The sequence below is a fragment of the Xiphias gladius genome, chromosome 6, assembly GCF_016859285.1.
Source record: "Xiphias gladius isolate SHS-SW01 ecotype Sanya breed wild chromosome 6, ASM1685928v1, whole genome shotgun sequence".
Lineage (NCBI taxonomy): Eukaryota > Metazoa > Chordata > Actinopteri > Istiophoriformes > Xiphiidae > Xiphias > Xiphias gladius.
The window spans coordinates 29,070,402-29,093,713 of NC_053405.1; the positions used below are offsets into that span (position 1 = coordinate 29,070,402).

At 41.3% G+C, this 23,312-nt stretch overlaps 1 protein-coding gene across 2 annotated transcripts in view; it reads left to right on the plus strand.

Annotated features, from left to right (window-relative positions):
* The first annotated feature begins 1,367 nt into the window (after positions 1-1,367).
* nfic (nuclear factor I/C) overlaps positions 1,368-23,312 on the plus strand; it is a 65,782-nt gene continuing 43,837 nt past the window's right edge. For both annotated transcript variants that reach the window (XM_040128822.1, XM_040128823.1), the window contains exon 1: positions 1,368-1,517. In XM_040128822.1, coding sequence (XP_039984756.1) covers positions 1,515-1,517 — 3 coding nt within the window. In that variant the 5' untranslated portion in view covers positions 1,368-1,514. The remainder of the gene's footprint in view (positions 1,518-23,312) is intronic.

Here is a 23,312-nt window from a genome sequence, read left to right on the forward strand (position 1 = left end):
CTTCGGAGGGTTGCCATTGTTTTGTGTCTTTGTTTTGAAGCACACTTGGCCAAGGCTTCAGTTTATTTCAAAACAAGGAAACAAGTACAGATCATAATTAAACAAATCCAGTGGATATTTAGCATGGAAGTTCATTCTTGACCCTGGGAACAGCATGTGACAAAATAATATCAACTCAAGGTCCACTTACCAGCTTTTTAATCAGCTTTCAACCTCATCTCACTGTCTTCATCAGCAAATGGGAGGACGAGATTAGATTTATGAAACCTGAGTGGGTTTTATTTACTTCATTACATGATGAAGATCATGAGATTTGGATGAAAGCCCAGAAAAAGCTAGCAAGTCGACCTTGAGTGAGCTAAGTTTGTGACTGATAGAATGGATATATTTAAACCCACAAATCGTAAAAAGACGATATTTGAAGTACTTATAAAAGCACTGCTGAGAAGAAGCAATTCAGTGTTAGCTCCCAAGTCAGCTGCCCCAGGATGGTTGAAATGATGCTGTCTCTGCAAAGAAGTTTTTAATTTCTCAGGGGCATAATCACTTCATAGCTGTGAGAAGAAAATGGTGAGCCACGGCCTACCTCTCACCTCTGTTCTTAATGTTGCTTCTTCGCTGAATATTCTGCTTGCCCCTCCACCCTAATGAAAACCCATTGGTCATTTTGGTATTTATGTGTAATTCTACTTGGATTTTTTTTTTTTTTTTTTTCTTTAACCTGTACGGATGGATGACAAAAACTTTAATCCTAACATTGTAATCATGCAATTGCAAACATTTGCAGGGCAAGGGAGACAGTGGTCCCAAAAGGAATCCAGAACTCCATATTCCCCTTGTGAGTTTATTTAGGCTATTAGTGACTAATCAGAGCAAGCGATGCTTTAATAAACTTGTTTCCATGAGAAAAAGCACAACCGTGAAAGCTGAAGTATTTGGCAGGAAGTGAATATAGGTCAGGGTCAGAGCTGAACCCAGCAGGACACTGCATCAAGGTTCTGACACCTTAAATCGAGGGCCCCGTTCAACATGCTGTCGAATTTCCAGGTAGACTGGGAAGGGTTGACTACAACAAAGAAATGGCAGAAAAACAAAAAGTTGTAGTAAAAGAAGAGGGAATGAAACTGATCAAATGTGCGAGGGAAGAGTGAAGAGGACCAAGTAATCGAGTGAGAAAGGAAAAGGTGAAAAAGAAATGAAAGGCTAGAAGAAGAGAGAGAGTAGAACAGGCTAACAGTATGAGAGGAGAACAGACGTAAATGGCTGGAAAGAGAGAGGTAGAAGGTGAATGTAGCGCTGTTGTATTCTGCCGCAGCCTCTGGGGCGGGGGGGGGATTTACTGCCGTGGAGCCCGAAGCTTGACGCGGGACGTTCCTGGTCTCGAGCACCGCGGATTTACTCCAGCTGGCACGCGCACGATGACAGAAATGAATAGCCTATGGAATGAAAACGACCGACAGCGCGAGATGGGCAGGCGTTGAGATCACCTTTAACGGTGGCGGCTCCGCTTCGAAATGGTAGGACAAAACGTGTTCCGGTACAGTAATATACCAGAGTGTACCTTCCTGCTGCTGTGCTGTTCCGTGCTTCCCAAAAAAGACGCAATGCGAGGAGTTGAATGAATAACATTAGCTACGCAGCGGAAAGTGGAGCAGAGAACGGCGGGTAGTTACACCGCTTTCTGTGAATGTCAGAAAGCTTCGTTTCGCTATGTTTCTCTCGGTCTTTTAGTTTGTAGAAGCGTCTGGACATTATAGTCCGATAGGTGACGTTTCCCTGTGGAGTGAATCTGTCGCTACATTTCATTAAAAAATCTGGCAAATGAGATTTCACCTTGCACGCCGGCAGATACACACACCCGGCACAACACGACTCGAAAACGGGGTTGAATTGTCAGGGTCTACCCTTAAATTCGGCACAGACAGGACACGCCAAACACGCCGTACTTCAAGAAAATCCTAACTTTTAGAATCGGCTCCAGCGCTCCTTCAACTGGCGTCTTCCGACAAACACTCCGTGCAGGGCGGAAGCCAGCAGTACCAAGCGGTTATTAAACTTGCTATTTTGTTGACATCAGGGTCTTTCTGAAAATTATACATGTGCCGAATTTGCCCAAAGACCTTCAAGCAGGAGACGGGTTTTAAGTCACAAACGAGCCGATAAGTATGTCTGTCATAAAACAAGTCAAGTTAGACTCCTATAGTTTTGAATGCAATTTGGAGCAACATTGTCTCGGAGAACGAGACGTATTGGCGTTACACAGGCTTTATCCCACCGGCGAATGTGGCTCCCGACCCCTGGTGGCGAGTGAGTAAGCGGCCAACATGCACTCGTGTGTGTCCTGTCGGCGCGTGATGCGCGGGTGAAAGTTGTTGAGTTTGGGGATGTTGTGGCAGAGCGTGCAGCAGCAGGCCCGCCGGCTCAGTTCCGGTCGTCACGCGGGACGGCACCAGGCCGACCTAAAGTTCAGCTTTAGCCTCCTTCTCCCGGTCTGTGTGCGTGCGTGCGCGCGTGTGGGTGTGTGTGTGTTAGTCAGCAGAAAATGGCCGCAGTTAAAGCCAGCGGGCTGAGTTAGAACGGCAGGCCGACAGAGGGCCCCCTGTCCCGGCACATAGCTGGGGCAGAGAGCCGCTACGGTAAGCGAGGAGTTGCAGCTGGCCGAGGCAGCGCTGCTGTACCCGCAGTCTGGCTGGAAACGCTCAGTGGAAGATTTGAGTTCATGGTGGGCAGTGAGCCACTTGACAACAGCACGGTCGCCACAATAGAAAAGAAAGCAGTCAAATGTTGCCCCCTCCATCACCGTCAGTACCGATACGTGACAGATTAAACTTGAGAATAGACGGTAGTTATTTAACCGCTGTGACTAAATCCTCCTGATCCCAACCGACAGTACCAGCAAAGCTGAAATAAAATTAGGCTGCTCTTGATGTGTTGATGTGACAGTATTTATTTTTTTACACTGCTGCAGTTGAAGGCTCATACAAGTCTCTTTTTCAAGCAAAAATTACCCTTAAAACGATGACAGCGAGAGCAATGAGTCAAAAGACTGATCACAATACAAGCATATGGCCCAAACTTCCCCCCATTTTTAAAAGATGACCTATTTTCTAGCTGGTTTTACTGTTAAACCGCATAGGCCTATATGTCATATTTAAAAAACATGATATATCTTTATCTTCTTACCACCTACCAGTGTATAAACACCTACACCGCCTGCCTAAAAAAAGGCAGTGGTAGAGTTTTATCCCATGGTCAGTAAATGGGGTCTGTAGTTCAGCAACAGAGTCTGAAAGATTAAACTACCCAACAGTAGCTACATTAAGCAGAAAAATGAGCTGCACCTTCACCAGTAATAAAACTGTTCACACAATACTACTGTAGCTGGATCAGTAATAATAAATTACTAACTTAATTTATATGATAATAAAATAGGGTTCACGCTGCATAATAAGTTCAGCCTTCAAATTATCTACCAAGTAGCCTCAGTTGGTTCTGTCCTTAATGTACATTGTTACATTAGCGACATATCAGTTGCATTCCTTATAGAGTACATTTTTATATATTTGTTTACACTGTTTTGTAAATGTTGCAGTCACATCCCTTTTACGTGCACACACAGATGAGTGTCGAATTAAAGGAAAAACCAACATAAAGTGTCTTAGTAAGGTGAACAGCTTCAAGGCTCCTCGGCATAGATTGTCCCAAGTCTCTGGACTCCACTGGAGGGAGGAACACCATTATTCCAACAGCTGTTCCCTCACGTGGTGTTTTGATGATGGTGGTGGAGAGCACTGTCTAACACGTCAGTCCAAAATCTCCCAGTGGTCTTCAACCGGGTTGAGATCTGGTGACCGCGCACATGATTCACATCATTTCCTACTCATCAAACCATTCAGTGACCCCTCCTGCCCTTCGGATGGGGGCATTGTCATCCTGTTTCTCCACTCATTTTTCAAGTTTTTCCCTCAACTTGTCACCTGCCTGTATTTGTATACTGTATATGTACAACAGTAAACCGGTAACTGGTCTTGATGCGGTGGTTGATCGGTGTGTACATATAGCCTATGCACTTTGCTAATATTTGCAGTGTCAGATACAAAACTGCAATTTCATTGTAATGGGACTTACTGTGTACGAAGACAATGAAGTTGGATATGGTCTAATGTTAAAACAACGTACAGTATCTGGTTTTAGCAGCGGTGCAAATTTTTTACTTCAGTGCACTTCCACACTTTGAGAAGGCTCCCGTTACAAGTAAAGGTCCTGTATTGAAAATGTTACTCAAGTAAAAGGTACATAACATGAGCCTACATATTGAACATTTGTACTTAAAGTATCAAAAGTGAAAGTATTGAGAGCCGAAAAGTGTGCACAGTTATATTATTGGATTCTTATTGCCGTTGCATTAATGTATACGGATCATTTTAGTGTTTTAGTTTATAAAGGTTGCTAATTTTCAGCATTTTTTGAGCAATTTCATTTAAAACGATGCATCATATTATATGAAATGGTCGGATTTTTATATGTAAAATCTTAATTTCCAGCCTAAGTTGTACCTATTACTGTCAAAATAATGTAGTGGAGTAAAAAGTGCAACATTTCCCTCTGAATTGTAGTGAATCATAAAGGAGCCTAAAATGGACATAATCCATGTTAAAGTACCTTCAATTTGTACTAAAGTTACATTCCACAACTTTTTAGAGGCACACAATGGGGTGTAGGACCAACGCCGTGGCAGTAACGGCCGGACCGTGTCCAACGGCGGAAATAATGTGCTGCGTTGTTTTCGGGCCGCGTTCAGAAACGGAAGATGGACCCCTTCGTTCTGCAACAAGCCGCCGAGGCCACGCTCCGGGCTCGGCTGCCCGCGTTCACCGATGATCTGTGCGCCCGTCTCGCCACTCCACGGAACCCCTCGGGCTCGCTGTCGTGTGTGTGTGTGTGTGTGTGTGTGTGTGTGTAAAATGAAGCCCGGGGTGTCGAGGTGGTACTTCGCGCTGTAAAACCCGTTCCTCACACGAACGGCGGAGAGGGTTACGAGGCCAGCGTGGAGAGGCAGAGCGCCGCAGCTGCTGCGGCTTTAAGCCCGTCGTTTGGGATGGGCTGAATTCATAACGTCATTTCAGTTTTTTTTTTCCTTTTATTCTTCGCCCCTTCATCTCCCTCGCTATCGAAATGACACAGCCCCCGTGCTCCGTTACACCTCCGGCCATATTCTCCCAAGAATGATTACTCCGAACTTTCTCTGTGTTTTCCTCCCCGCGGGCCGTTTTTCCAGGGCCTCAACTTTTCTGGCGTGTCATCATTTCTGGAGTTAACGCGGCAGAGTCATCTGAGGCGACCGGGGCTCGCTCATTTCTGGATTCTTTAGAAAAACTCAGTTCAGCGGCCCAGGAAATGCATCGCCTCCTCTAACCCGGAGGTAACGCTGCTCTGAACTGAACGAGTGGGGAGGAGGAGGGAGGGGAGGGGGGGCTGAGAGCATGTCGGAATCCGCCAAAAAGAAATGATGACGCCGTGGAAATGAAGGTTTTCAGCCCAGGGATGTTTATGTCAACGTAAAGCCTGGTCTGATTCAGCTCCTCCTCATCAAAATGATGTTTTCTCCTCTCTCTCTGTCTCAGGTAAAACTGCACTCCGCCTCGCTGAGCCTCTTGATCACTGTTGTTACACTTGCGCTGCCAGAGGAGAGCCAACCCTACAGGGAAATGAAGCCATAATGTAGTTAACTAATTGTCCACCATGCTGTGTTGATTTGATGATGCAGGGTGTGCATGAAAGACAACAGTTTAGCGGCGAATGTCTTCATTCAGACAGTTTCAACTGTTTCAGCTGTTGCAGAATAGGACAGGCGGCGATATGAATCATAGATGAACATCAGGAGCAGGTACACAGAGGGAAGGCGTGGAGAGCTGAATCACACCGACTGCACCAGGCCTGTTGAATAGGGACTTGGATTAACATGTGGTTATCAGCTGGAGCATGCTGAAAGCCTGCACTAGATTTATCTTCAATACAGTATGTTAGTCAGCTTGTCTGCTCACGGTATGCTTTGTGTGTGTGTGTGTGTGTGTGTGTGTGTGTGTGTGTGTGTGTGTGTGTGTGTGTGTGTGTGTGTGTGTGACACGTGTTGGGAAAGATTTTTATGTCCATCTCCAAAATACCAAAGACAGTTTGAATACGCGCAACTGCTTGTACCTATGCAGGCAGATTAAAGAAAGTGGGACAACTGTTGTAGTATGTGAGATCTGAGAGTGAGAAGAGGTGGAGTACAGTGCGAGGATCACTTGTCAACCGGTCTTGGTTTTTGATTGCCGCCACCAATATTCTAAATATGAAGCTGCTCATGTGTGTTACTGCCAGCATTCATTATTTTTGAAAGCTGACCACTGTCATACCAAAAAAACGACAAAACATTCAGATATTCAGGTTTCTCTCTAGAGCTTCCCCTGCTTAGGATGAAAACACTATGCTGCTGATGATGTTACAGCCTATCAATGCTGCTGGCAATGTTATTGCTAGTACTTCTGGCACTATTGCTACTACATTTACTTATAGCTTCTGCTTTTACTAGTGCTATTACTGGGCCCTATTTCAAAACATCTCATGACCATACCAACTCCCTGTTGGTACTACTATTATTACCACAGCTGCTGCTTTATACTGTTAAAGCAGTATTTCAATGGTACTAGTATTTAGCTCTGGTATGTCTGAAATTTCTTTTGCTGCAAAGTTTCTCGCTAGCACTGTTGCTACAGCTACACCTTCGATTACTCCATGCTATTATTAAAACTACTGTCACTGCCAAGCCTGGCTTACCAGCATGGCAGTGCGGGCAACTGCCCCACGACCCCAGATCCCAAGGGGGGGCTTAAGATTCCCAGGTTCTATGTATGTCAGTTGGTTTTGGTAATATGATTAAATGGAGATTGCTCAAGCAATTTGAACCACTTAAGTACAATATCGAATAAAGTGGGCCCTGTATTATTAGCTAATCTAGTGGCCCAGAATTGTAAAGGGGTCCTGTCTTAAAATCAAGTTTTAAGACCTTTATTATTTTTGTTTACATTGTGGTTACAGTCTACCTATAAAGTCGCGTTTAATCAGATAACCTCAGCATATTGACACAGCTGCCATTGTGATCTGCTGTTTGCACTGGTCTTAATGGGAACTTGGAGGCAATGGGGTACAGGATGAACAGACAATGGCAGAGCCAGGGGGCTCTTAGTACCCACTTAGTACCATATATCAGGTTTTTCATTTTTTTTCTTGTGTGGAACCATTTCTCCCCACTGCCTCAGCTCCACTGGGGACGCTTTTTAACAGCACACTCATCTGGTTGCACTGCTCCTCCCCCACCCACTCTGTGTTCAGCTCATTTGCTGCCGTAGTCTGAGGGGGAGATGAAACACATGGTTGCTGAGCTTTGCTGATGTGGGTTAAAACTGAAGTCACTCCTGGTAGTATAATTACCAGATAAGATGTTTTATTGACAACTAGTACATGAATGGATCTGTTTTAGTGATGGACAGATCCAAGCATGCAAGGTATAAAATAGCTACTGACTTTTCCTATAACTGGGATACCTGCGCTAAGTGAAATCTGATCTCCTGCTGCTCCACGCACAGTGCAATTTCTTCTCCATGAAACCGAAAAGCAGTCTCACTGTATCTGTTTCTTCTGCTAACATTCCTCCTCGTCATCATTAAAACAGATACACCCATAAAAAGTGCCCAAAAAGTATTTTCTTTTCCCAGACAATAGCGGGCTAAAGTTGGTGACAGATAGCTTGCATTTCCCATGGAAGCTTCACAATAACAGCCACTGGTTGATTTGACAATGGGATGCTTTCAATGTGAAGAAGTAGCAACCGGAAATGTTGGGTTAGCATTAGCGATTCACGCTCCAGCATTAACAGCTCCACTAGAACCGTGACTAGAACAGTCAGACCTGTCGTTACACAAAAGTGGCAGGAGTTTTAACTCCAGGCTGAAACTTTTCACTGTATCTATATTGATAAGTTACAGAGACTGACTGAAACTGGAAGAGCAGCGTGTTTGTGCCCTCTATTGAGCTGCCATTGTCGGCAGCTGAATTGGGTCTGTGTTTTGAGTGCCAAGCGGGGAGGTTAAACTGGACCAGACCGTGAGCAAGCAGGGCTCCAGGTGTTTTTCCACAAAACACGGTATCAGCGGAGAATGAATCATCTGACTTATAAGCTAGTTTTAGCTCTGTGTACACCAACTTATTTTTCTAATCCAGTGAGTTTTAAAATGCTGGACAGCACAGCACTAGTTTTTAAGTTGGGACATACAGGGCCGTCTCTGGACATTTTGGTGCACTAGTACCCCTGAGGAGTCAGATTTTTTTATTTGCATATTTCCTGACCATTATGATAATTTTATAACACTGTATTATTTCGCATTTGACTCTATGCAGCTTCCATTCCATGTCATGCCATCAAAATCCTCTGTAAATTCATGTCCCTCCATGCAAACTAGTCCCTGTTATGTATTATTCAGGTTTTAACTATGTTCAGGATATGATATAGAACATAACCTGATTATTCATATCTCTATGATTCTAACATTATCAGGTTACTGTTCATGTCTGTATTTGATGCCTTTATATTATACTGAGGAGCAGGTGTTATTAAATGAAACTTTCACTTATGGCTGTCCTGACCATGATTTATAATATTCATTTTAATTTTATTTTTTTTCTTAATTATACAACTTTCAGTGCAAACTATAGGCCCACATCAAGAGAGAACATGTCAGTGTGAATCTTTTGTGGCAGGAAGGTCTGGACAGGATTTAGACACACACTCATTAACCTCAGTGTTAACAAAATGCCAAACTAACAGCAGCACTGTAGAGGTGTGTTCATCTGCTAAATATCTCTGAAACAGCTGCCAAACAACCGCCTGCTTTGTTCACTCTGCTGTTATATAACTGAAACTGAAGCTAATGCTCTTTTTATAGATTTTGTGGCTCAGTGGGTCATTTGCTCTCAAGTGCCTTCAGTGTTTTAATCGAGTGCAGTGGGGCAATTCTGACAGCTGTCATTCCAAGAGCAAACATCTGGATTTATAGATGATAGGCTTCCTATATCACAATGCCTGGATTTCCTTGCCTTGCGACATTAATGAGATAATTTTAATTTCAGGGTAGCCTAATAGTTTTCTCAATGTACCTACAAACTCACTGACTACATGACTAGAGCTGAGTACTATCCGTATCCAGATTATGACTTATCCCAGTGTGGTTCATTTTATAATGTTTGCATGGAGCATAAGTAACCTGGCTACTCGTATGTGATCCTTACACAGTGGTGTGAGCAAATGAATTGCAGGGTTGGAAAAGTGTAAAAATGGCTGGTTATGTGAGTGTCCTACTGCAGCCCGTAGTCTCCTCTCAGTATCAGCTATTTAGTGCAGTGTGAGCAGTGTTTTTTTTTTTTTTTTCAACAATTAAAAGGACGCACTGGACATCAGTGACAGACTTTTAAAAGTAGATCAGGAAAAAAATATTTATTCCTCCTCTTTGGCACCCTCCAGCTGGTGACACCCTTGGGGACCGCCTAGGTGGCATAGGCCTAAAGTCAGCCCTGGAGACATATCAAGAATAAAGGAAAGGAAAAAAATCACCTTGTGTAAGGTGAGACAGCTCAGTCTGACTGCGCATTCATGTTTATGGCTGATTTGTTGTTTTATAATGTGTGACAGGCTATATGATCAATGCTCAATAAATACCGTGTCCTGTATAACATAAAGACAATCTCAGTGTGACTGTAGATAGCTGTGAGTCATAATTAAGTTTGATACATGGCACAGCAGCTTTGGATGGATGGATCACTGGTGTTTACCTGTTGTTGAGTCTGATTTGTTGTTTCCCCACGAGTGAAAAAGTGGCCAATTTTACTGTCAGTCCTCTCTGACACAACTCTGTACATTGCAGTCAAATATGTGTGAGTTGTTTGGCTGCAAAATGGCAGGAATTTCATGAACCTGCATGTGAATCTTGCATAAGGATCATGATACAACAGGTGCAGCAGCCCTCACAACATTTAAATTAATTCAAATCAATTTATGCCTGAATTACACCCAACAATGTCGTTGAAATAAAAAATGAATAGCATTTTTAATGAATAATGAATGCTTTAAACCTAAATTGTAAAAAGAGAAAAAAACAGCCTGCTTTGGGTAGGGGGTATGTCCAGTTATATATTTTTTTGTTTTTTTTTGGTTGCTGTGGCGGCACCTGTAGACGCAGCGGTCACCTGCAGATCAAAATATTTCAGTGCTCTTGTCAAAAACAAGTGCACCTTTCATGCAGAGAAAGTCACCTACAGCCACCAGGATCTTTTGGAGGTTGACAGAGTGATTACGATAGACTATCCAGCCTACCCAACTGCTGCGTCTTTGTTTTCACTGAAACATGGCTACACAGTAACATTCTGTACACGGCCATTGAGCTGGAGGGGCTAACTTGTTGCTGAGCCGACAAGGAATCATCATTGTCTGGTGAGACTCGTGATGGTGGACTGTTCGTTTATATCTACAAGGAAAGGTGCCCGAATGCTGTACTATCTGCAGAGGGAGTTCATCGCTGTTGTTACTGTAGCAGTCTACCTGCGACAGCTGTACAGCGGCATGATCAATCAACAAACAGCACACCACGCCGGATTTTTCATCATCGCTGGTGACTTCAGTCATGCAAATTTAAAGACTTTTGCTGAAATTCCCCCAACATGTCAAGTCAGACTGCTCACTTTTACCCTTAGGACTGTGTGATGTTTTTATGTCTGTTCTGTGTCTCACTGAGGTCCATGAGGATCGTCATTTCATTTCCCTGTATGTCTGTCAAGCATGCGTGGAAATGACAATAAACCTGAACCTGAACCTATAGTCTCCTCTGGAGGAGTCTGTAAAAAGTGATGCTAAAATCTGTTAGAAGAAAGTAAGAAAAGGAAAAGAGAAAAAATCTGAATTATTTTTGAAAGTGCAAACTATGGTTTTAAAGCTGAAAAAACAGGGTTCCGACATTTTAAAATAAGATTTGAATTTCTGAAATAATTAATTCACGCTTACAATATTACAAATCTGTGTCTTCAAAAGTTTTAAAACTTTCTTTAAAGACATTCAACACAGTCCTTTCAGAAATTAGAATCTGCCCTTTCAGCTTTGCATTTTAGGATATCTGATAGTTTACCTATCTGAAACTGAAAAACAAGAAAAACAAAGGCAGCATCAAAAGACCAATACCATCCCGGGAGGAAGATAATAGATGCTCAAACAATCCTGTGGCACCTAATAGAATGCAAGACATTCAGCTAACAGGGATCCATCTAAACGCTTTTCTATTGGTCTCACTGGACGTAAATCAATATAATGCTGGTAGAAGTTTCAGGTTTCAAGTTTGTTGAAAATAATTTTTAATAAATTATTATTATTAATACATTATTATGTATCATCAAGTATATACTTGATAACAATGCAAATATCATTATCAGTAATTTAATTCTTGGTCTCAGAACCAACTCAGCTTTACATATGAAGTAAAATAAGGGCATAGTAAGTGAATAAAACAAACTGTAATATAAATAGTAATTTTAAGTCTGAAGTACAAAGAAGCAATGTAGTATAAATAATATAAAAAGTATTTACTTAAAGAAAAATAAAATATAATAAAAAGAATAAAAATAGTGATAGAAATTTAAGTGGCTAGTGTTAACTGTGTGTAAATTTTTTGTAAAGTTTTTGTTAAGGGTCCAATCATTGTGGTATGTGTATTCCATTGTGTTACTGTGTATGGTGTGTGTGCAAGTGTAAATGTCAGCACTTCAGTAGCCTGATGGCTTACAGGTAAAAGCTGTCTGTGAACCTGCTGGGTCAATTCCGGATGCTCCTGTACTACCTGCCAGACGGCAGGAGCATGAAGAGTCTGTGGATGGGATGGCTGGAGTCAGAGATGATCCGCTGTGCCTCCTCCTGCAGCACTCGCTGTAGAGGTCCTGGATGGCCGGCAGCTCAGAGCTGGTAATGCATTGTGCTGATCTGACCACCTTTGCAGAGTTCTGTGGTTAAGGGCGGAGCAGGTGCCATGATGCTGCCAGTCAGGATGCTCTCGACGGTACACCTGTAGAAGTTGTTGACTATCCTGGAGTCCATGCCAAGCCTATTCAGCCATTTGAGGAGGAACAGTCCCGCTGCTTTCACGACCACACCAGCGTGGTGTGCATAGCTCAGATCCTCGCTGAAGTTAATTCTGAGGAATCTGAAGCAGCTGACCCACTTCACCGCTGTTCTCTTGATGCGGATGGGGGCATGCCCTCCTCCTTGTAGCCTCCTGTAGTACAAGATCAGCTCCTTGGTCTTGCTGACATCTATCCTGACATCACAATGTCAGTGCTCAGACCTCCTATCTGTAGTCAGACTTGTCTCCATCTGTGATGCGGCCTACGATGTTGGTGTCGTAGCAAACCTGATGACAGCGTTGAAGCTGTGTGTAGTGTCTAGTCCTGGGTGAACAGGGAGACAAGTAGGGGGCCGAACACGCATCCCTGGGGGACACCGGTGTTGAGTGTCAGTGTGGAGGAGATGGCATTGTTGAATAGCCCTGCATGTGGTCTGTCCGTCAGGAAGTCCAGGATCCAGCTCCATAGAGAGGAACCGGTGCGCAGTTCTCTGAGCTTCATGACGAGTCTGGACAGCACTGTGGTGTCAAAAGCTGAGTTATGAGTTAGCTTGTAGTTAGAGCTAACCAGCCATGAGAAGTTACTCTACATTTCTCCCCTGGAAAGACAGGGAGTCTAGTGGAGCTTTGACGGTCACTAAAAGCACGCTTGTGGCCCTTTTAGAGTATTAGCTGGCCTAGCAGCTCATCTATGAGAGGCTATCTGTTGTTTGTGCCTATATATCTTGTTAATCTCCAAATAAAGTACAGTTATTGGTGTGCCCATGTGTTGTGTTGCCACTGTCTTGTCTGCCACTGCAGACGAATAAATCTCGTTAATGTACAATTTTGTTTCTCCGCTGGTGCTCATCAGCCTTGCTAACGCAATCAGCTATGTGAGAGAGGCATAAACTTGGGCTACCGTTTGCCAATGTTCTGCATTTTACATGGTGTGGCAGCTGCTAACGCAGTCAGGAGACGTCAGTAGGCCTTAGAGTCTAGCCTATTTCGTTCATGGTTAGGGAGAAGTGACAGAATCTCGCTGAATCAAACTTTCAAATCCAGACAGACACAAGCCAATTTTGAGCAAAAAAAGCTGTTTTTACACAAAATATGTATGTTGTTGGAAAAATTACCTGTTATATAATGTTAACATCATACACTGTATGCCAATAAAAATCTATGAGAATAGATGCGCAAATTCTGGTTTAAGACCCTTTCAAGTGAGTCGAACTTTTTGTGTTTGCTGTGTACTTCGCTGAAAATATAAATGAATAATTAATGTACTCGTGTCCATAATTTTTCCAAGTGTATTGTCAGAGTAGCTAGTTAACTGTTGTAGCTAGCAGGTAGCGAGCTATATTGCGCAGCAACAGTAACAAAACACTCTGTCGGTAATACGTTCAATTTAAATCTGTGCACTATAACAATGACTAAATTAAGAGCTGGTCAACAGAATCAAATATTATTTGATAATCAAAGATGCTACTGTAGTTGTTAAGTTAGGCTCACAGTTAATTATGACAGATTCTTTGAGCTCACACTGAGCTATGATCAATAATTTTATGGGACCATGACACTATACAGTGTGGAGGAAAGAAGTTGTACAGTAAGCATCAAAGTATAAAGGTAATGAATGGCTGTGTGCCTGTGTGGCTGGCTCTATTTATGGTAGGAGTTAGCTAGTCCCAAAAATTGCAGTTGTACTGTTTAGTCTACATTTTACAGTGTACTACAAATTCTGACTCTCGCAAGTCCAAATGTAAGGATTTAGGGTTGTTACAACAAGTATTTCTTGTTTATTTTTTATTGTCTATGTGATCACAAATATGTATATCAGCAGCATTGTTGGTGTGGATGTAGACTTCAGCCCAGAGAGATTTTCTAAATAATCTGATAAAAGCCCTCTGCCTGCTTCTTACAATAACGTCTGGCTTTGGCCTTTAGCACCTCAAGCTGTGCCCCCCTTCAGTAGAGTCTGCTATGATTGGCTGTGAGGTACAACAACACCCACTTTTTCTTCTTGGTTACTTTGCATCCTTTTTGTCAAATTTTTTTGACATCCTGTGGCCATATTGCACTGAAACAACTTTTCTGTAGATGTATTTCTGTGCAAAAGCTAAATTATAGAAATATTTTTTTGATTTTCAAAACTAGACAATTATTGTAATTTTAAAATGATTCTTTTCACACCCATTTGGGTCACTTTAAAATAATCTAGACATATCGGTGGCTTTCTAATAAAAATCAAGTAAAAAAGGTGCTATTATGTTTAATGTATACATGAGACAGAAGTTCATTTAATATTTTCTGTTTAATTAAAAAACTTGATTTGGGGGGAACATACATTATACACACACGCTTCATCAACTCTCCCAGCTGGTTTGGGAGCTTTTGGGGACTTCCCAAGAGGAACTTGAGCAAGTGGCTCAGGAAAATAATGGCTGGGCTGCTCTGCTTGCCCTTTACCCACCATGAATCTGTTCTGGATAAGCAGCTAGAAAATGGATGGATGGATCTTATTGTGTGTCTTAATCATGACGAATATCAACTATTTTACTTCATTTAAGACTGAAATTAAAATGAAAGTCTCAGTTTCACCGTTGTTGTTTCCACAAGCTAAAAGTTGCTATAGATCTGGGAAAGTATGATGTAAAATATTCAACTATACAACTGACATGAAAAAATATTAACATTGTAAATTTCTGCCATTAATACTAAATAAATGTCTTGATGTCACAAAGGCCTGGGAACATTTTAAACTTAAACTCCTATCTTCATTAGTACAAATTAGGACAAATTGGTATGCATGCAGTAACAGGAATCTTCAGTATTAACAGTTAACTGTCCCAGGCTGTCAAAACATTGTATGTTCTCATAGTAAGCAGGCACTAATAAGGAACAACAACAACACAACAAGCATGAGGAGGCATTGGTGCATATATTTTATTAAATCTTGCCCGAGACAAATATGTTAATGAAAACTAATACTGAAACTAATTTAAAAAAAAATAAAAAAAATTTTAAATAAAAACTCAACTGAAATGAGCAAATTCACTCAGGAAACTAACTGAAACTAAACTGAATTAGAAAACAAAAATCTAAAACAAAATAAAAATAATTAAAAATGAAAAACCATAAGAACTCTGGTCTGGTGCCCGGGTCTCTTTATGAACTCTTGGGACTTCAGTGCACACTTCATTTTGTTTCCTCTGTTTTCTCAGCTCTTGTTTGGTTTTCTCATCCAAATGTTCCATCAAGTCCCAGCCAAGTATGTCCATCTCACTGAGAACATTCGAATAGGCCACGATATACAGGATTGAGTGAATTGTACAGTATCACAAACTGTATCTTGATCATCATGCTGGCAGCTCATGTATACTGTGCTAAATCATGCTTACTATTTGGACAATATCATCATAATACCTCTCTCCCACACACACACACACACACACACACACACACACACACACTATGCTGGCAGGCTAACCTAATGTTAGCTTACTCTCGTTGCAAAAATAACACTACTTCTGCATCTAACATAGCTAACGTTAAACAGCTGCAATAAATAACTTTTCTTCTTCAAATGTTTTTAATTTGAATTATTTGTGCAATAACATCATACGTTCAACTTTAGCTGCACTGAGCTGTAATTACCTACCTGTCGCTTCTGCTGCACCATTGCTCAAATGCCTTCTTCTTTTCTGATGAGCTTTGATCTAGATCCAATAGTGATGTCACTGTCCTCCATTGGCCCTTTGTGGTTTTGGGGTTTAACTGAAGGCTCACGCCGCACCCCCCCAGTCTGCGCTCCCTGGTCTACAGGCCCTAGCTGGACCCTTCTTGTTTGTTCGGTGAAGTCATCTACGACGTGGACTTTCAACATTGCAGGACTTGCAGCTGTGTCACCCTACCTCAGTTAAGCTGAGCAGGTGTTTCACTTGCGAAAAACCAGACTGAGGGCAAAGGTTCCAGAGATGGCTGCAGTGCAGACCTGGCAAAGCATCACCAGGGAATATAGCAAGTGTCTATGTCTAATGGCAATGGACCATAGATCTAAACTATACCATATTATAGTTTATCTTATTGTGTCATATTGCCTTTGGTCCCCTGTAATTAAAGGGGATATTGGGTATTGTATTTTTTTGTAAAAAAATACAGTACCTAGACTATTTAACTTTTGCTGGTTATACAGTATGGAGCTTTACTGGATTAGATGAAGTGTTGTGGGGTTTAATGTTACAATGCTACTTAGACATCTGTTTCATAAGTCACAAAACATTTTGTTCTACTGCTGAGGTTTCAGAGCACAAGACAAGTGAGCTTTTTGTGTCCCTAAGTTAACCTACCAAGAGACAGCTGGCCTCTAAGTTTGGCTGTAACATAAAAATGTGGTTTGCTTATTGGAAGTACAGTATATATATGTCTGTTGGTCTTGGTCTTGGCCCATCTACACATTCCTTAACTGACTATAAAAAAAAGATGATGATGGGACTTTGCATTTGATGCATTTCAATCAGAAATGAACTATCAATTATTTTAGGAATTGTAGCAATCAGTGATGGAGTAAACAACCTGGCTTGTTTCTTCTATCTGAGAGAAGTCAGCAATACATACAGTGACATTATAATTAATTTTTACTTAATGAAGTGAATAAACACATAAACACAGGATTAACACATCTTAAGAAAGTGCAGGTTATTCATTCCCAGTGTTTCAGTCAGAGGTCAGACTTCCGAACACAGCACATTCTGGTCTTCAATTAGATTACTCACAGCTCAGTAAAACTTCAAGAAACATGGTTCCCCTACATGAATAGCAATTAGGAAAACTATCTCTTCTGGGAGACCATCAATAATCAATTAAACTCTGAGTTTCACAGTGTCAGTTTATTCATAGTACTGACCTGACTGTAGGTCAAATGTTGGCATTCTGAAATGTCAAAATAGATGATTTTGTAGTTCATAATTTCAACATGGCTCAATTTTATTATATCAATATAACTAATTGGAAATGACTCAAGATTTGTAACATAATCCTGAATATAATACATTTATTAAGGTGCTCAGAAATTTAAAACAGCGCTGTGTGTTAGTTATGCAGTCAGGTCTAGGTCAAAACCTAGTCAATGACTGAACCGTCCCTTATCTGTTTGCTTCTCTCTTCTTCTCTGTGCTCAGATATACAGTAATTTAATACAGCTGAGTTCACATAAAGCTACTCTCATTTACATGTTTTTCTGTTTCTGTTGTCAGACAATTGAACAAGTATGAAATGCGGCACATTAAGACGACATGTTAACCAGCAGTCACTTCCAAGCCATTTTTGAGCTGCTGCTCTGCTGCTAAAATCCTGATTTTATAACCACGGCGTCGTCTGACAGAAGCACCAGACACATAAGTTAAAGACAACGACTGTGCTCTGATTTCAGCTGCATTTACCTGTAAATTCCCCCTGATGACGCAATTGAAACTGTTTCTATTCATTTTGAAAGAGCAACGGCCAGTGGGAAAACTCAGCACTCAGTCATGCAGCATTTGGCTGACCAATGGTGTAACTTTATCGCTCAGTCAGTCACAGACATTTGTGTTTATAGGGCTGGACCTGCTGTTGTGGTCCAGCCTGCGGCTATCTGATCCCAGTTCACTGCAGAGATGTGACCAGCTGTAGGTCTCAGAGCAGGTCAATGGAGTTTGGACTGACAAGGGCATTTAACAGTTTAAACTTGTTTAAATATGACAAAAATCATTCTGCTTTATCTGACTACAATAAATTACACTTTATCAACGTAACACTTCATTGAAGCTTTGCTGATGAAAAATATGACCAGACATATTCTGTATGTTGAAAACCTCCCCGAGGATTTGAAATAAACTGTTGTGAGATTAAACAGTGATTGGTCAAACAGCAAAATGCTGCATGTTTTATTGCAATAATTAGCATCATATTTAGATAAGACACTTGTTTTAGTCATTTTTGTGACATACTAGTTAATTTTTATGCAAAGATTGGAAATGAATGGACAGTTGCCTTGTGTTAAGCCTCCTCATGTTGATGCTCTATTTGTCAAGGGCGGAAAGCAGGTGAGTATTTACTACAGCATGCTGGCACCGATTCCTGGCATGCCGCCTGGTGAGGCCAGAGGATGTGGGCAATGTTAGGGAACAGTAGGAGTCTGCATTAGTAGATCCACCAAGCTGAGTCAGAGTAACAGACAGTGTAATGAGTATGCACACTCACTCAGTTACTCAAACATAAAATAAAGTTACATGCTTTGGCAAGATTTTTTTGAAGAAAATGCTGCTGATACATCTGTAGTTGCAACTGTAATAACAACAAAGCACTGCATGTGGCTTCTTCAACAGTATTCAGCAGCACCTCCAGAGGTAGCCATGTTGTTCATCCCACAACTTATTCACAGTATCTGTCTTCCAGTGGTATTAATGGAGTTGCACAGCTGTCCACAGCTGCATTATTTTTGGCCGTTTGGTTTTGTTTCACTTCTTCATATCATACCACAAAATCCTACCTCTAAAGCTCAGGTGGAATCTGTTTTACTCTAGTGTTGTGCAGAATAATGTAATGGGGAATGTTGGGTTTCTGTAAATATAACTATGAGGAGTCTGGTCTAGACCTGCTCTACATGAAAAGTACCCTGAGATAACCTCTGTTACGATCTGGTGCTATATAAATAAGACTGAATTGAACTGAATTGAATTGAATACATTTTTGCCTGTTGTTACTGTGCAGCAAGTGTGCAAACCAACAGTACCTTTAAAAAATAAAATCACAAATGTTTGTGATTAACCTCGATAAAGTGGGCACTTGTTTATTCACGTAATGTTGACATTGCATGAAAAGCAGACACTTAGTGTGTCCAATTTTATCCAGTAATCCAGTATTCTAGACTACCCAAATCATGGTTTTGGCTTGTCTTGCACTCAACAAGTCCTCCAGCCTGAACGACTATATACAGGTCGTTTGTCTCTACCTCACGATACGACCCATAGGAGCGTCTCCTGAAATCCTGCCTCTACGGCAAAGCTGCTGACCGGACCTTTGTCGTTATGGATGCAATAATAAAAACACAGTTAAGGTTATTTGGTTAGGTTTACGCACAAAAACCTCTTGGTTAGGTTTAGAAAAGATCGTGGTTTGGGTTCAAATATGTACTTCCTTAAGGTTAGAGGACATTTGTCATCATGGTTACAATAATAAACACATGGGGTCTACCAGTGGGACAGTCATGGATAAAAAAACAACGATGACTGTTGAAAAGAAGGAAAATGACAGCGGTGTACTGTATCAAAATCCTTTGTTTTTTGGATCCATCCATCCACCCAATCTCTACTCCTAACGTGGACTATGTCGCTCTTTATACTACATCACCTGACTTCCTCCTTTGCTGTCATTGTAATTACTACGACCACTAGTGGTCACATAACAATAAAATGTGACTACGGTTGTAAGAAGCTGCTGCTCATACGACCTGTGGGCTTATTTTTTACAGGATAGTCTCTGCACAGTACACATGCTCAGTCTCACTACACAAACAGATGTCAGTGTCAATGTCTTAGATATGATGACAATCTGGGTGATCTTGGGTGTTTTTAAAACTTTAAAAATGTTGCAGTGCACGTGTAAATTGATAAAAATCGGCTATCCCTCTGTTGCTGTTCAGATGTCCATCGAAAATGTTTCAGAAGCAAAGTGTGAGGCAGTCTGTTCCTCAGTTGTTTCACATATTTTTTTTTTTCACAGCAGAAAGCCATGTAACCATATGATTCCTTGTCCTGCTTCAAAGTGACAGAAACAAAAACATGAAAGTTATGTTTTGCTGTATGAATGAGATGGCAGTTAATAACCAATGAAATGCCTGTTTCATATCAGTAGACATTAAATACACAAGTAATTTCAGGCTTCAGAGATGCATGCTTTTTCTGGCAAAAGTACACTGGCATGAGTAAACAAAGGAGCTGCAAGTGAGATGCTTCACTCACACATCTAGTGAACATGAGTACACTGGCTAGAATCGCAACAGATCATCTCTGCCAGCTGCGGTGGACGCTGCTGTGTTACTCGTGTGAGAACACTGAGCCACGATGCACGACTAGGCACACCAAAGCAAGTCACCAAAGCAACATAAGAAGATGTGGATTGCTTAATTTTTCACTTACAAGGTCATTCAAGAGAATGTAAAGCGCGGTAAAAGACAATTACGAATTAAGAGAACTTCCACAGGCGATTGCTAACACTGACTGAGCCAACAGGAAGCTAGATAGATTTCTACAACAATATACATGTGTAAAACCAGTTTTTTTTCTGCTCAAAATGTCATTTTAGGTTTCTGCTTAGATTTGAAAGTTTGGCTCAGCCAAATTCTCTTGCCCCTCCCTAACCATGAAGAAATAGCTAAGACTTTGAGGCCTGTTCCATAACACCTCCGTAGTGCCAAGTATGAAAAGCAGAACACTGGCTAACTGTTGTTCCATACCGTTCCGTTAGAAGTAGGAAGCTGGTTGAGCACCGGAGGAAAAACAACGTTGTACATGTACAAGATTTATTTCTCTGCAGTGACAGACGTAGACAAGATATTTAGGTAAAAATAAACAGTAATGTTAACCTTGAGAAACACTCACCCTCAGACACACACACACACACACACACACACACGCACACACACAGTGGGAGTGCCTCTTCTAATACAGTCGGTAGCCCAGCTACAACACATGTAATCACACTGTAACTCTCAGAGAACCATGAACAAGCTTCCAGTCTAACAGTAGCTTCCCATGGCTGGAAAACTCTTGAATAATAGCTGTACGTTGCTCTCCGTGCTACACTGACCCTCCACGTCACACACTGCTTAGCCATGAGGCCATGTCTTCTACAGTCTTTACTCCCTGGTTCCTCTTTTTTTTCCTCTATTGCTAGAACCCTCCCTCCAATAAAGGGAGGGTTAGGGAGGGTTTTAGCAACAGAGGGTTGCAGAGTTTTAGGATGTATTTACCCTTTAAGTGTGGAACTTAACTCACATGATAACATTTGGGGGAGATGGTAATTCCTCTGTCTGTTATAAAGTGGACTCTGGTGTCAGGTGTGAATGTCCCTCCTGATCTTTGTCTGTCCATCCACTTACTCCTAGTTGATGACATTTGACCCTTTCCTGAGGGCTGTGAGCAGTTTTGGCCTGGTGTTCATAGACAGCTGGGGCTGGATGTTTAAATGATGTGTACACACTGTTAGGATGGGTGCCTTTTAAGAAGGCACATCCCTGCGTCAAAGACACCCACTTACAATAGGCAAGTTGGATTTAAACCACAATATGTGCTTCCAATCACTCGCAGAAAGAGGCCAGTCCATCTGGGAATGATAACTGTGAGCCTGCCAACCCCTTACAACGAGCCAAAAAGCCTGCTATTTGTTAGGTTACCCATCCTTTCAAACTGGACCATTCTCTACTTAACTCACTAGCAGCCTGCCTTTCATCCTGGCTTTCCATTCCTGGGAATTTGTTACAACTAAGGACTGGTCTATTGGAGGAAACTCCAGAGGTTCTAGAGAACAATTTAAATAGCAGTCTCTAAGGCAAGAGGGATTACTGTCAGTATTTTGGGGCCCAATTCAAACACTTACCTGCTTGTTTTTTTGTGGAGTCCTCAATTGAAAGGAGAATTTGTGATTAATAACTAAGACTGAGCAAATGACTGGGGGGTTGAAACTGGAGGTTGTGAATCATGCACTGTTTGTATAAAACGCTGTGGTGGACTATGTGTGTGTTGCCTCATTGCTTGTATTTTGTATATATCTGTTTAAGAGCATTGGTTTGTTAGATTTTGGCTGTACGAAGGGTTTTGTATTTGCTCTAAGCTTAAATAACACTTTTGTCTGACCTGTTTCTGATTGGCACCCTGGCATCAGGTGAACTGCTATAACACAACACAGCACAACATTTCCCACACATACAGTTTTATTAATAAAAGAAGAATGTGCAGGGAGAATGTACAAATCTCACGTATACCTCAGACCCAGGGCCAGATGCATAAAACTAAGCATATGTGCGGCTTTAAAAATTTAATGAAAAGAATGTGTACATTATGCATATTTCTGTCTTTTTTCATATACATATTTTTAGCTGTGAATCTACACCAGAGTTTTATACATCTGGGCCCTGTTGTTATCCGTTTCCAGTGTTCAGTCAATCTCTTGTTCAGGGTCATTGCTGTCTCACTGATGAAGTGATCCCCACGGGTGTCTCGTGATATCATCATGATGTCATACACCAATCTAGTTTTCGAATTATATTGTTGAGTGATAAATTGTTATTGTGTTTTGGCTTGTGTTATAGTGTTGTGGTGCTGAATGGAGAGCTTATGTGAGATACACTGTATATGTGATTTTTAATTTGCTGTGGTACTCTGTCATTGTCACTGAAATGTCTCTGTGGCATACCTTCTAGCTCAATCACCCACCCCGATCAGCTCAATCACTCTTTATGGTGTTGGAAACAGTTGGAAAAAGCTGCTTGTTTTAGTTTGTGCTGCACCTGGGACTCTATCTATTGCTGTTGGTGATAGTTGTGCTTGTCTCTTGACTTGGTCCCTAGCCTTTAAGCCAACACAGTTTGCATTATCAGCTACTCTGCTAAGAATAACCTCTAATCTGGCGTCTCCCACTCTCATTGATCGTTTAAATTATGTTTCAGTTTAGACACACATAATGCAGTTGTTCTCACTGACAAAGTTTAACCAGGAATAAAATACAGATTTAATCACAGCTCAAGAACATGGCCTGTTAACTGAGATGCAAATTCATTCTTGTGCTGAGACTGTAGAAAAATCACTTTTACACTTGAAAAGTCATTTGCCAACATACAGTGGCAAGAAAAATTAATTGACCCCTTTGGAATTACCTGCAATTATGTATAAATTTGTCCTCAAATATGATCAGATCTCAATCTAAGTTACTATTATGAAGAAACACAATCTATTTAAACTAATAACACACAAATGGTTGTTTTGTTCTTGTCCATATTGAATACATCATTCACACATTCACAGTGTAGGTTGGAAAAATTATGTGAACCTCTTGGTTAATAACATCAACAGAAGCTAACTGGAGTCTGGTCAGTGAAGC